Source organism: Pyxicephalus adspersus, chromosome 3, assembly GCF_032062135.1.
Source record: "Pyxicephalus adspersus chromosome 3, UCB_Pads_2.0, whole genome shotgun sequence".
NCBI lineage: Eukaryota > Metazoa > Chordata > Amphibia > Anura > Pyxicephalidae > Pyxicephalus > Pyxicephalus adspersus.
In genome coordinates, this window is record NC_092860.1 from 109,003,633 (window position 1) to 109,019,044 (window position 15,412).

The 15,412-nt window shown below is 35.4% G+C and overlaps 1 protein-coding gene across 5 annotated transcripts in view; it reads left to right on the forward strand.

Moving 5' to 3' along the window:
* GRIA2 (glutamate ionotropic receptor AMPA type subunit 2) overlaps positions 1-15,412 on the forward strand; it is a 96,808-nt gene that overhangs the window by 45,747 nt on the left and 35,649 nt on the right. For all 5 annotated transcript variants that reach the window (XR_011919948.1, XM_072405973.1, XM_072405972.1 and 2 more), the window contains exons 4-7: positions 3,853-4,049; positions 5,273-5,326; positions 11,236-11,397; positions 14,221-14,388. Coding sequence is in view for 4 of the 5 variants with exons in the window: in XM_072405973.1 (XP_072262074.1) it covers positions 3,853-4,049; positions 5,273-5,326; positions 11,236-11,397; positions 14,221-14,388 (581 nt within the window). In the remaining variant the exon portion in view is untranslated. The remainder of the gene's footprint in view (positions 1-3,852; positions 4,050-5,272; positions 5,327-11,235; positions 11,398-14,220; positions 14,389-15,412) is intronic.

Genomic DNA, 15,412 nt, shown 5'->3' on the forward strand with positions numbered 1-15,412 from the left:
AACCCTGGGGTACACCACTAATAACCTTAGACCATTCTGAGTATGAATCATTAATTACAACTCTCTGGATGCAGTCTTTAAGCCAGTTCTCTATCCATTTACAGATTGTCTTTTCTAAACCTATTGACCCTAACTTGCATATTAAACGTCTGTGGGGTACAGTGTCAAATGCTTTAGCAAAGTCCAAGTACACGATATCAACTGCTACTCCACTGTCTACCTGTTTACTTACTTCCTCATAAAATATTTAGATATTCATTTTACCTCTTTACTTCAGGTTGTAATCCAAAAGGAAACAAAAAAGCTTACAGTGTTCAGTACATGTATTGCATTCTTTACTTTACCTCTGCCTGCTAGTGCTACAGGAATCTATTATCACTAAAACCAGTTCAGTTGAGGTGTGTACATGGTCAAAATGCTAAAACAAAAAAAAAAAAGGCAAATATTCTGTGTTGAGATAGGCACTGTGCAATATATTCTTCTCACATGCATTCACTATCTCCTAGGACTACCAGAATTACAATACACACATATGCAAATTTGTGTTAGCAATCAGAACATTTATTAAAAAGAGTGTAAAATGAAAACATTGATAACATACTTTATTGAAAATCACTGTTGGGTCAAGACATGCCCAACTTGCCCTTTGGGTTTAGGGAGATTAGATAATTGTATGTATCTTATGTATGAGAGAGAACACTTGTCAATATTTTCTTAGATTTGATTGCCTTTATACCAAGTAGTGGTGCTATGGTGACTGATCAGCTCTATTTTACAGACTCCCTGAACTTTTTTCTGCATTAAGAATACAACTGTTACTATGTTGTTATCTTTTTTTTTTGTTTTGTTATGTTTTAGTATGTGTTAAATAGAGGTCAAGAGAAATTGATGAAAACTAAAAAACATGTCGATAATGTTAAGCAAATTGACAGTGAATCAATGTGTTAGGAAAATCAATAGTAATAATTATTACCAAAATCACATCTATAATCCTTTTAAACATGATAAATGCATGAACGTGGTCTTTTCTGCTATATAATACTTGAACATGAGAGTTGAAAACAGTGAACCCAAGAAATAAAAAAAAAGGCTTTTGAGTATTTTGTAGTGATGCATTTTGCCCAAACACAGACCTGTGGAACAACAATCATTTATCATACAGTTGTATGTCTGTATTTACAGTGTATTGTATGCTTTTGCAAACAGTGAAATCCTTCAATACATCTAAAACTAGGAATATATGAAATTCATTTGAAAATGTTAAATGTTGCAGAAATAAAAGAACTTATACGTTAATAACTCTGGGGATACTTACACACAGTTTTACTATATCCCTGAACAAAGAATTGTCCCTGCCTGTCTATCTGATTCTACCAAGGGTGTATGTAGGTGAGCTAAGGCTTTAAATTATGGTTTGGTGACATCAATATAAATCAATATAAATTCTGAAGCGTCAGGAAACAAATGCAAACATTCCTGCTGTGCAGTGAAACCTTTTTAGTGTTTTATGTAATTGACTTTACTTTTTCTTCCTATACTTAGATCTCTTTTGAGAGACATGACTTTGATGTGGATGGTTTCGTGTCAGGTCTGTCTTTTACTTAAAATGTAAATAGGGCTTTATAATGTGCAAAGCATATATTGCAAAGACAACAAAGGCTGATTATCATAGAGGAGACTGTAAAAAAGCATTCCATTTATAAATCTGCTTTTCGAAACTGACAGCCCCCCCTAATTAAATGTACTAAAAATAGAACTGCATCGCTGCCTCCGTATCTAGCATATTTTATTAATTAGATGGGCTGGTGTGCTGTAAAAAGATGATCATTTCAGTATTAGTTCTTCTTTCTTTTGATAAAGTACATTGAACTGAAAATCCGTTAAAAGAAGTTGAGGTAACTATAGACTCCCAACTTCAGGAGGTGTTTTGGGGGCAATGAAATCCCTACAATTAAAAATATAATAAAGTCTACTATCACATCTTCCCTTTCCGATGGTGTTTTTTTAATGACTTTAAGGCTTAGTCTACACGGACTGTTTCCCCAGCGTTTAACCTGAGGCTTTTAAAGCCCATGTTTGAAGTCCCCATGCATTCCAATGGGCTAATCTACACCAGGCTGTTTCCTTCAGGCAGGTTTATGAGCTTTATCCTAAATGTTGCCTTCAACGTTAAAAAAATTAAAAAGCAGGATAAACGCGGAAAACGCATAAAAACGCGGGAAAACGCTCCCATTGAACTCAGTGGAGGTTTTTACAAACGTTTTTAAGCTTTTTATGAAAGCTTCTATTGAAAACAATGGGGGCTTTTAAAAACGTTATTAGCAGGTCTTTGGAAGTCACAAGTCACAGCTACTCTAGGGCTGCGGGAACAATCAGGAGAGCGGAGCTGTCAGCATAGCAGAGCTCCGCTGATTGCTCTGCTGCCTGATTGGCTGAGAAATCCTGATGATGCTTGAGCTGTCATCAGGGTTTCCTATTTCTCAGCCAATCACAGAGCAGAGATGAATGGGCACAAGGCTCCCCATTCAAGTCTAGTGCTGAATGGCTGAGAAACATAAAACCTCAGCCAATCACAGAGCACTAGAGGTGAATGGAGAGCCCTGTCCTCTTTTAACCCCTAGTGCCCTGCGATCCCTCACTGTCAGGAGGAGTCCCATGGCTGTGCTCATGTAATGATTGCAGCCATGGAAATCATCCTGTCATTTAGATAACCTGTAAAAAAAAAAGTTTAATTACACAAACACACACACATTTAATAAAATAATTAAACATTAAAGCCTCGTCCAACTCTTTACACAAATTTTAACCCTTTCAGGGAATGAGTAAGGGGTTTTATGTACCCCTGTACTCATTCCCCAGTGTGGGGTGGTAGAGATCTGGTAAAACTATAACTTTAAACTTTTATAAACGCTTATGTAAAATTGCGTCAAATCGCGGTAAAACGCGTCATAGGCGTTTTTAAAAAATTTTGGGCGTTTTAAAGTTAAGCTTTAAAACGCTTGTAAAAGTGCATAGAAATGCATATAAACGTGGTAGGAACGTTTATATGCGTTTTTAAAATTGTTCATGTAGACCCAGCCTAAAGGGGCTGAATTTTACATTGTAATGCTAGTCCGTGCAAGGAATCTTTTATAAGGATGTGGGATAATTCCCTGGTGGGCTTACTTTCATTATTATGTACTGGTTAACACAAAGATGCTAAGCCTCTGCTAAATAGGAGCTTGGGTAACTTTCCTGATAAATGGCCTTGGTATTACATATGGTACTTATAGTATTTCCCTTTCTTCAAGTATTTTATAATGGAGGGGAGAGAGTGAGCAGCTCTCTTGGCCAGGTAGAACTGGTTTGCAATGTGCTACTAAATACCATTTTGAACCTGTTTACAAGAGAAGAGTAAATGCCAAAAACATATCTCCCTGTCCTGCAACAGGCAGGAGGCAGGTTGGGGAAAAAAAAAACTGTAAGCAAGCTTCATTGCAATAGATGAGTTTAAGGTTACTGACCTGGCTTTGCTGTTTGGCTGGGGTTACTAGATCACAAAACCGGCTAAACAAAAATCAGAACTTTTTTGGCAGGTACAACATTCACAAATATACTAATATTCAGTAATGTAGTGTTTCGCAGAATTCAACTTTATCAGACTGTAAACTAAAATATTTATATATCTATTACAATCTTCGTTTTGTGATCACAGCGCTATAATGGTTTGGAAATGCTGAATGCAGAATTTTTTTCAGAGAAATAATATGAGAAAATAAAAATGGTCAAAATGCCTTTAACAGATAAACGTACAAGCACCCCGGGTTATTGCTGATCTTGACTGTATTTGTGTCTGATATTTTGTCTCTGAAGGTTTATCAACACTGCAAGCTGTGCTGGATTCTGCAGCTGAAAAGAAATGGCAAGTGACAGCAATCAACGTTGGCAACATTAACAATGACAGGAAAGATGAGACGTACCGTTCCCTCTTTCAGGATCTGGAAATAAAAAAGGAGAGGAGAGTGATTCTGGACTGTGAGAGGGATAAAGTGAACGATATTGTTGATCAGGTTTGTTTCATGCCCAGGCAGTGCTGAATACTTAAAACACAACAAAATTATTCATTAAATGCTGTGATTTCATTGACATTCAGAAAATGTCATGGGTAAACCTAAGATACATTACATACCGGTAATTAAACAAGTACAAAGCGTAGTAATCTTGTCCTGAGAAGGGAAGCAGCCTCATACAGCAATATGATATTTAGTAAAAAATATGGTTTTGGGTTGACATCCATACTAATGAACCTAACTGACAATCCAATAAAAAAAATGGGCATTGTTATGCAGCAAGCCCCACATTGTATCAACTATAGCTTACACTTCTCTGGGAAGGCTTGTCACAAGAGTGTGGGAATTTGTGATCATTCAACTAAAAGACTGTTTGTAAGTTTGGGTACTGATGATGAAAAGAAGACTTGCAGTTTATGACCTTTGCTTGCTTTGGCAAATCAAGCATTATTTTTGACATTATTATTAATGCTCACAAATGCAACATTAGTGCTGCTTGATACATAAGGCCTAAATTAGGGTATTTTATTCTTGGTAATGTCCTGGTATTTCCTGAGAGCTATACTTTCAGCACCAGAAAAACCTTCCCTTAGATGGAAAACCATGTAAAAAGCTACATAAATATACCAGTAACCGCTACTACCACCAGGGCAAAATTTCCACCACTGGAGATTCCAGAGACACATTCTTTGGCATCCAGAGCAGTATCCTTTTGCTGGCATCATTTTTATTAAATTAAATGTTTTTGTTACATAAATATGTAGCCTGTTGTAAGTTTATGCAGTTTAGAACTAATTGTCTACACTAGCTTGTACACGGTGGTCCTTCAGCCTAGTTTAGCGATCTGCTCTAGTTGATCCCTAAGTGAATGACCAGGGATGATTGCTTCCATAACTATGGACTGTTCACATATCCATGTAACTAAACAGTGCTGGGTGTACAGTGCTTATTTGTTCTAGGGTTGCTGGAAACAATCACAAAAGATATTTTCCATCTACATAAATTGATGTACATAGCTTAAGAATATTGTAGCAGTGTTTAAATAAGTGTATATTAATTATTTGTACTTTTAGGAAAATCTTACTGTTTACTTTTGCCGCCTCTAGACATGGTCCTATAGTGTCAGATTAATTGGGCCCTGTCCACCACATCAGCAAACATTTCTTGTCTTTTTTAAGTCAACTGAATTTGTATATAATCCTCAACTGTCTTTTATCTTCTAGGTTATTACCATTGGAAAACACGTAAAGGGTTACCATTATATCATAGCTAATCTAGTAAGTATATTAAAACATACTTTCTACCTAAATAAAAAAACAGTATTTTTCATTTTATTGAATTTACTGACATTTTTTGGGTTGATATAAGGGGTCATATTCAGACATTAGAGTGCTTTTTTAATACTTGTTATTTTTGTTAGCAGGTAATTATCATGTTATGATGTTCAGTACTGCTTAACTTTACCAGCCACTTTTGCAAGTAGTAGAAGTTTAAAAAAATTCAATCAATTTTAACAATCTGCTTTTTACAAATCATTACGCTATAGTAAAGTTCTGAGTGGCACTTTATAAAATGTGGAAAACATACCTGGATAAAAACACACCACAATGCACAGATGTGAATTAGTTGGGTCCCTGCATTGATGAAAATGGTGCAAGTTTTTTTTCTGGTGTGCCAAGGTGCACTGACACTAGACTTTACCATGCCTTAATGCAAACAAATGCACATTGTTTAAGCAACATATTGTGTAAATGAGCCCTGAAAATGTATATCTTTGTAAGACAGGTGAAAAGCTCATTTCAACTGTGTTTTGTTATCATGTTTGCCATTGTATTATTATTGTCTGTTTACTCTTTGACTACGATGCTTAGCTACTTTTGGATGTAACTTTGTGACATAATGGAAGTGACCATGCAGTATTGCTTTTGCTGCAGTTTTTGTCTCTGCCATAGTAGATTATATTTAGCGAATTTCCCTTGCTAAAATACATTAAAATAACAATGCAGATTTAGCTTTGTACAGCAGTTTTTATGCATATTCAAGAACCCATGCATAAGTCACATTAATGATTTCCAGCCAATCATAGGTAAGGCTGCACCTGGACAATACATATTTGTCATATGCTAAGGAATGCACATTCAGTAGGCACATTCAGTGCATTGCCGTAATTAGGTTTGCCTACTAACAGTTGTATTTGTTAAGCCTAGGGTGTTATTTGGATATTTAGGTATTCAGGTAGAAGTGGCTATTATTAACCATTGGGAATATTGTTAGTAGCTATACCTATGAGTTAGAAGGTCCCTACCGCTGTCACCATCTCTATAGGTAAGAGACACTAAAACTTCTAAACAGATGTATTTTCGATCGATATATTATATTTGCAATTACCTACACATACACAGTGTACCATTCACTTTGATATTTGATAGGCCTAAACATTTTTTAAGATGAATAATATAAAGATGATGAACGTTGCTCTTATGTGGAAGCTAGCTACCTATATCACATCCCCTCCAGCAAAGCAACTTCTGCAAGCTCCCTTGCTGAGCTGACAACTTCACAATAGTATGTCTCCTGTGCAATAAAAAGGCTTCCTCCTTGTAAACTAAGTTTGGTTATTAAAATTAGCGTTTTACTTTAATGGACAGAGGAACGGGTGTTGCAATCTCAGCATCAAATAAACATGGTCAGGAATTACAGCAAAACAAACATAAAAAAAACCTAAAATATTACAAAACACATAGTAAAATTTATATATAAATCTTGTATCCAGCTCCAACATTTTTTTATTTAACTTATTTAAACTTTACTTATTTTTTATTCCATTTTACATATAAGGCTGCCATCAGTCTCTCATTCTTTCTGCAAGCTGGCATAGATTGCCCTTTTCCTCCAGGACTGAAAGACCTTATGTCAAAGTAGCCGCATATTATATAAAGTAGAACCACATGATTGACATATTATTTTATATCATATGTAACTTTGCTCTGACCCCTAAACAAACTTGTGTTTTGCCTATTAAGGGCAAAGCAACAGGTTTGCTTTAAACCGACATCCACCTCTAGCATATTTTTACTTTTCCTTTGCACCTCCCATCATTTAGCCCTGTAAAGAAAATTACTACGAATTTATGATATGGAGAAGCATGTGACTTACTCTATGCTGGGCAAATCAGTTCTATTACACAGGGAATCCTTAGCCTTCGACTAGCAATAACTCCAAACACCTGTACTTTACACAGGGCTTTTCTTTTGCTCTTTGCATATTATTGGAACAGTCTGGGAGCAAAAGGAAAAGGAAAATGACTAGATAAAAATGTCCACTCTATTTTGAAAAAGTGTTCACAAAAGTATAGAAAATTATAAAAAAAAAATGGTTTAAAATATTTGAAGCCTAAAAATACTTCTCGAGTGACATCTTCATGGTGAATTAGCATGCTCTAATGCTCAGCATTGTATGTTGAAAACATTGCATTTAGGGGTCAACCAAGTGTAGTATTTCCTGGTCCTTTTTCCCACAAAACCTATAACTATGCTTCTTCACTATGTAAGTAAGGGAGATAGTGTTATCTGCCTTCATTCCAGCTTTTTCTACTTTCCTCCCAGCTCCTTCCTCCTCCAGTAGCTTCCATCCAGTATTGCAGTCCATTCTGTGAAATCAGCACTGTGATAGCCAGTGTTAGGTCTGTAGATTTCAAAAGAATCATCCTCATTTATACTGTACACTTTTGTGCCTTTCATGTTCTGAATGCTTTTACTATTTAAGAGCACATATGCAACCTTGCCAACTAATCTTCCTTTTGCAAGGTCTCAAAATGTGCTTTAGGCATTTTTGATTTAACATGTACTTTATTCATGTTACATGCCAAGCCTAAGTTATTCATTTGCAAACATACGTGTATTCATAATATTGATAATTTTATGTAAAACATATTTTACCAGTAAACCCCTGATTCTCAAAAGAATTGTAAATCCAAGAATGGCAATCCCTTGCAATCATGGAGAGTGGAGCGTCCTGGGAAAGTTTTTATTTACTAAATAAATATATTTGTACTAAAATTACCAAATTTTTAAAAAATAAAATTGAAGTTTAATTGTTATATCATTTATGTCCAAAATGTCTTGGAGTTGCTGCACTCGTAACTCAAAATGCACACTGACTGCTGGCACTGCGGAGTGGAGTAGCTTCTGGCACTGTGGAGTGGAGTAGAGCACACTGACTGAAAGTGTCACCTGCTGGTTTTTTTTGGCGCGTTTACATGTCACCATTACAACTGTTCCAGCGGCGGTGGCGTGCACTCTATGGGCGGTGGTGTTCGTGTTGCGGGCAGTGATTGTGGTGTGCGCGTGCAGGTTGGGTCCCTGCATAATTACATCCTTCTTTTAGTATATAGGATTATTATAAATTAGCTGAATGTAATTTGATGGCATAGTGTAAGATGTTTATTAACTATTGATGTATATACACACATTTTCCAGGCTAGTACATTATTACTAATTTATTCTTAAGTGTATCTTCTTATACTAGTTATCTGAAGGGCGTCTTCGCCTTCGTGATCATTCTAATATATATTAACACAAATCTCAGAATAACTGCTCCCTGGTTACGATGGTGCTGCTTATGTTGGACTCCAGCAATGTCTTCTGGGAGATGCAACACTGCACATGTATGTCTTTGCAGTACAGACTTCAAATTAGTTTTGCTGTGGGCCTTAAGGCTATTGCTTGAAATGAAATGGCAGAAAGCAGCACATGAGCAGCTCTTGGAAGAAAAAAGTGGCTGATAATGTCTGTAGTTTCAAAAATTGCAATCATCAGACCATCATTCTACTTTCATTTTCCTCGCCTGATAGACTGAAATCCATCCAAATGTTTTAAAAACCTTCGAGAAGGTGCTATTAAACTACTCAGACAGGATGCAACCTCAAATTCACCTATATTTATTAAGATGATGGCCCTCAATCTCTTGAAAAAGTGTGGATTATTAGTAGGTGAAGGAACCCAAGCAAGTTGTCATTGATGTTATTGTGACATTCAGCAGAGAAACCCTAATTGCATTTCAGATCATCAAACTACATCTGTAATCTTTGCACACCTGTTGATATGTACAAATGGTTAATATATTAAGAAGCAGTTCAGTTCACAATTTACTCTTTCTATACTTTCTCCTTTATGCATCATTTTATAGAATAACTAAGATGTGCATCTGGTTTTACAATTGTGGCTCTCTTCTAAGTTAATGAAAGTACAAACCTTTCCATAAAGCAATAGCTTTCTAAGATGTAGGAACGTCATAGCATGAAAAATTTCATGCCAAAATCTGTTTTAGTGATTTATTGGTTACTCTACTGCTCTTGGCATAGGTTTCCCACTGCAGATGGGACAGTTAGAGAAGCACACTAAAATATGTGGCCTCCAGCTCATGGTATGCAGTGGAAAACAACCAAATAAAATGCATCCGTAAAATAATGCAAATCCATGCCATGTATCGAGGTGTGATGTGTGACTAATCAGCCTGAAATAAATTTTATATATATATATATATATAAAAAAATATATCAGATAATCCAGCATTCAATAAACTAGTAATACTTCATAATCTATGAGCATAGCCCTGTAGTGACCCATGCTGGGAGAGGATACTTTTCAGAGATTTATTACAATTGTGACAATAAAAAGCACATAGCTTAAATTATCATTTGGTGCAGCAATTTTTTTCCAAAAACTTCTGATAAAATTTTTTTTTACCATTATACCGGCATAAATAACATTAGACTGGTGTTGCAAACAACAAAGAGGCTGGATTTGTTTTGTCTGATTCTCATCTGTGAGCAGCAATGAAGTAAAATCAATAATCCAGATTGAAGGGGTTTGGGTTAGAACTCCTGGTACGCATTACATAACAGATATGCTTGTGGGTGAAAGGTAGATAGCATATAGGTCAAGGTAGGACTCCTTTGTGTACAAGCACTTGGAATCTATTTAAAACATATGTTTAATGAGATTGTATCTTGCTAAAGTTCACTTGTGTCCATCTATACAGCCCATTGCTTCTTCATTTGTTGGAGCCACTGCAAAGAACGTGAGGCAATCCGACACAGGCTTTATAGAATGTTATATGATAAATGACTGGGCAACATTGTATCTGTATCTGTTGGAGATGCATGGGGATGGGCTTCAAAGAGACCTACAATTGTATAGTGAGAGTCTCCTTAAAATGTGCAAGTTATATGTTTAGGCTAAGTGTTAAAAAGGAACCACAAGGTACCGATGTACTCCTGCTTTGTCAACATAACCTTTGAGATTCCCCTATCCTCCAGTGAATTTTTCGGTAAATGTCAGATTCACTTCTGTATAAATAGACCATTATGTCTTTTACATCTGCACAGGGTTTACTTTATGATAATAATTTTGAGTTGAGTTTTAATATTACAATAGGGTATACACTCAGTATTATACTGATCACTATAGTTTGCTGACTTGTAGGATAAATATTTAGCTTGCCTATTTCTTTATAACTTCATTAAAAAAAGCAAATCTACTTAATTCAGTTATAGCCTACTTGTGTTTCTTGACCAACATAAAATATTTCACTGATGAATGATCGAGCCTCATTGCATTTCAATATGTTTAAAATTTCTTTAAAGCAGAACTAAATTAAATTATTAAAGAATTGTGAGCAGTCATGTCCTTTATTGTAGAGGAGACAAGGTCTGTTTTACAATAAATAAACTTACCTGCCTGATTGCAACTTTTTCATCACACTTACCGGTCCTCATTCCATTGCGGGTGCTTCCATCTCTTCCTGGTCCTCTTATAGGATTAGCTTGGCCAGAATAATAAACCTCCAGTACATAAATACAGAACTTCAATCATTCCCAAAATCAAGGGGAATACTGGGATACCCAGCATCATACACTGCACTGCACATGCCCAGCTCAGTGTTCATTGAGGAAAAAAAATAGCAAACAAGCAGGTAAATTTATTTTATTGCTTAAAAAACTTGCCTGTCCATTTTGCAATATTCATTCTGCCTTCTCACAATTTTGTTCTTACAAGTTAAGTTTCACTTTAAGTCACAAAACTTTACAATCGGTAGAAGAGTACTGAGGGACACTCTATTGTATTTATTCTGCTGTTGAAATAGATATAATCTGAAAATTGATAAATTAATATTTTTCACCCAGGGCTTTATGGATGGAGATTTATCAAAGATACAGTTTGGAGGAGCTAATGTGTCAGGATTTCAGATCGTAGACTATGATGATCCAGCAGTTGCCAAATTTATACAGCGTTGGTCAACGCTAGAAGAGAAGGAATACCCTGGAGCACACACAAGTACAATTAAGGTAATATTTGTCTTAGTTTGCTGTGACTTTAGATACTTTCATTTATTTGCAAAGATCATATGCATCATATCGTATAAGTAATGAATAAAATAATATTAATTACGAAAATGTATATATATGTCATAACCTTTTTTTTAAACTAGAGCATTTTTACCTGTTTTATACATCATTTACATGGTGATACATAAAGAAATTGATTTACTACAAAAGTAAAAACTGAAATGAACTTTGCAATGTCAGTGGTAGTAAATAGGTGAGCCTGTGTTCACTTTGAATATCCAATCATGTGCTAACATAAATTATTAAAAAAAAAAACGGCACATTCTTTGCTTCTTTAGTAAAAAAAAATCTTGATCTGATATCTTCCCTAATTTATTTTTATTACACTTTATGGATAAATTAGGAATTATACTTTTTTGTAAAGTTTTTCAAACAGGAGGAAAAGTTTTTATCAGGAGAATTGTGTCAGAATCTTAGGTGACTATTCTCTCACAACTTTGGTAAATGGACCCCTTTGCATCTATGTTTTACTTTGGGGGAAAACAAATCCTACTAATACTTTAACCCACTAAATGTTTTCTGTAGCTTGGGATGAATCAACAATTTTTATTGCAAAATAATCTATTGACGTTTTAAGATGCCAACTACTTATGGTGAAAAGCTTGCTTAATCAAGGGTTTTTTTAACACAGATCTGTACAAAAAGAGCTTTTGTTAGAAGAGTGAATGATTCATCTTGTGTGTCACAAGGGCATAAATTTAGCGTACTAAAATAAACCATCATAGTATGTTGGTAGGCCAGAACTGGAACGCAGAATGTGCTTTTCTAACTGCTTTAAATTATGTCTAGGATAATTCTTGTAGATTTCATAAGAACACAAGCTAATTTTCAGTACTAAGAACTATCCACCTATTTTTTTTTTATATTGATCTACCTACAATCATGCTGTTTGATATAGCAATGCATTAGTTCTGTAGAATGCCTTATGTTTCTATTGTCAAATCTAGCAGTCATCTGGATATTTTTCCAGGACTGTACACCAATACCCATGAGCTCTGGAAATATTTACATGCTTGTATGGGGTTTGAAGGGGATCTGTTTTGAGAATACCACAGTGTAGTTGATAGTAAACCTAAAATTGAGTCAGTAAGGTTGCACAACAAATGTGTTGCCTATGTCACAATTGTTACCATGCAAAGCTTTCTACAACTGGTGAAGTTCTCCACTGTTAATACAGAAAATATTGTTAGTCAGCGTTCAACTTTTGGATATTATATGTACTAGTGGAAACATAGAAATGACCAGTGCAGTCATTTTATTATTTCTGCCCTTCAGTCCTCGGGGCCTAGTCTTTAGTGTTACGCTTCAAGTAATGCCTGTGTTCCAAACTCCTCACTCATCGGTCTCCTCCTCTTTCCTCTTACCTCCAGAACTTTGCTCCTGCTTTCTTTGCTGACTTTAATCTATTGGATCCACTTCCTCTGTCTCCTGCCCACCTATTGCCATTTTCATGTGGTCTTATCAGCTCTTCTCCTGCATTGGGATTCTATGAGTTCTATGAGTCCCCCTACTCCCCTTCCTCGCGTTTATTCAGTGAAGTGCTTTATGACTTTTGTGGGTGATACTCACCAACGTACTACTACAGTATCATAATTTAGGGATATATCTACTGATAAAAAAAATGACAGAACAAAGACAAGCCCACTGTTATGTTATCCTGGTTCACACCTATAACAAAGGCTATGTACACACGTTAGATTTTTGTTGTTGGAAAGAATCTTTCACAATCTTTTCCACGAAAAAAGACTGAAAGATGCATGAACAAGCGTTGTACATACAATGCCATTCTGCTCTATGGAGAGGGTAGGGGGAGAACGAGCGAGCGGCACCACACTGCAATCTCGTCCCTTCACATGTTTTATATGTTCTACATTTTTATATGTTCTGCTACATGAAATATGTCTTTTTACTTTGCATTACATTTGTGAACAGTCTACAATAACTTTAACATAATGTGCATTGTTCATATTCTTATATTATTAAAATGAATATATTAACAGCTGATAGCCCACAATGGGCTGCCATGTCAGCTCATGTCAGTCACATTGTATTATGTTTCTTCTTTGTAAAATGAGCTGCTGTGTTGATATCTGTTGGTGTGGAAACAAATCACATATTTATGTTCATATTCGTGTTGACTGCTTAGTGCCCCCAAGCACTCTGCACCAAGCTAACTATGGGACAATCCACACGTCCTACTTTTCTAAGAAACACAACAATTTACTTAAATGCTTCACTAGCAACCTTCCTCTATTAATACATTTTTTGATTTTTTGATTTGGAAATCCATAATCTGTGACCAAATATAAATGTATTTGTAAATATATATCATTAGAAAATATGTTTTGATACACTTTGTTTCTGTTAATTGTTTTAATGACATAAATATATGTGGACTTGCGGCGTGTGGTCATTAGCAACCTATGCTATGTAAAACAAAATGCAATAGTGTTGATTTACTAAAGAATTATATGATTTGATGATTCATATGATGAATAGTAGAATAAATAATAAAGGTAAGCTTATGTTCACTTTGAATACCCAATTATGGGTAACAGAGACCTTACAATCTGAATTTTTTAACAGTGAACAGTGTTTTATCTTATATACTAAACATTTATTAAATATTTCATTTATTAATTACCCCCAAACATGACAAAATTACGATCCTGTGTCTCGGCTTAATTTTATTTTATTTGTGTATTGTATGGTATATTATGAATATGTATGATTTTTTTTTAATATTCTATATGCCATTTTCAGTATACATCAGCTCTAACATTTGATGCTGTTCAAGTGATGACAGAAGCCTTTCGTAATTTGAGGAAACAGAGGATAGAAATTTCAAGGAGAGGAAATGCTGGTGACTGTTTAGCAAATCCAGCAGTGCCATGGGGACATGGAGTAGAAATAGAAAGAGCTTTAAAACAGGTAATTCAAGGCTAGCAACAATTATTTTTTTTACACTTTTGCTTTCTACTGCTGTTACATTTTTAGGTTTTGGATAGAGTTAGCAATGTTTTTCATTCTGTTTCCATAACACTGGGGATACAAACAGGGGGAAGAATCTCTCTAGTATAAGCAGCTAGCCTACCTATTCAGCTTATTATTCAGTTGTGTTTTGAACCCAAAAAGTGATTGATGTCAACTCATTCAGGAGACCTTGTACCCTAAAAGCATGCTTTGCTTTTTTATACCCTGGCCCCACACTGCTGAAATACTAAAAAAGTTAGGTAGTATACCTGCCTTTCTTTAAGCTTCCACCAGTGTTACCTTGGTAAGGGTGATATCATTGTACTTCTGGTGAGATTCTGGGAAATGTTAGGTAGCCCAGATCTTGCTGTTAAGATGATCAGCAGTGTACTACACTTTCAAGATATGAAGTGTTTGACATTATCTGGGATCTCATCACCAGGATGATGAAATCATTCCCTGCATTATGAAAGTTTGGGGAATGGTGAGCATAATATCTAACTTTTCCTTGTATAGATGTTATTTTTGAATAATAGACAATGTTTTAGAAGAATCATTTCTATTTTTTTTTTGTTTATGTGACCCTAAAGTGTATCTACAGCCAAAACATTTTTAAAATTTTAGATAGAGTGGAAAGCTTTAGAACTCATGTCAGGTTTCACTACAGTTGGTGGCACTTTTGAAGTGATTCCTTCACTTCTTGTCTAGTAGAATGTTTGTCCTTGTCCCCAGTACAAGAAGTGAGGGAGAATATCTTTAACAGCAACACAGACAAACGTAATACATGCTAGAACCTCTGTTAACGGTTTATAATTGTCTGTTTCCCTATTCCGGGTTTTCCCTTACTTTTTGTATAGAAAAAACGGTTGTTCCCAGTGAGGGGAAGTCTGTCAAATAGAGCCTAGGAAAAACTGTCAGTGATTCCAAAATGTTTGCATTTTATTTATGTTTACATATAAAAATTTGTTAACAAGTCAATAAT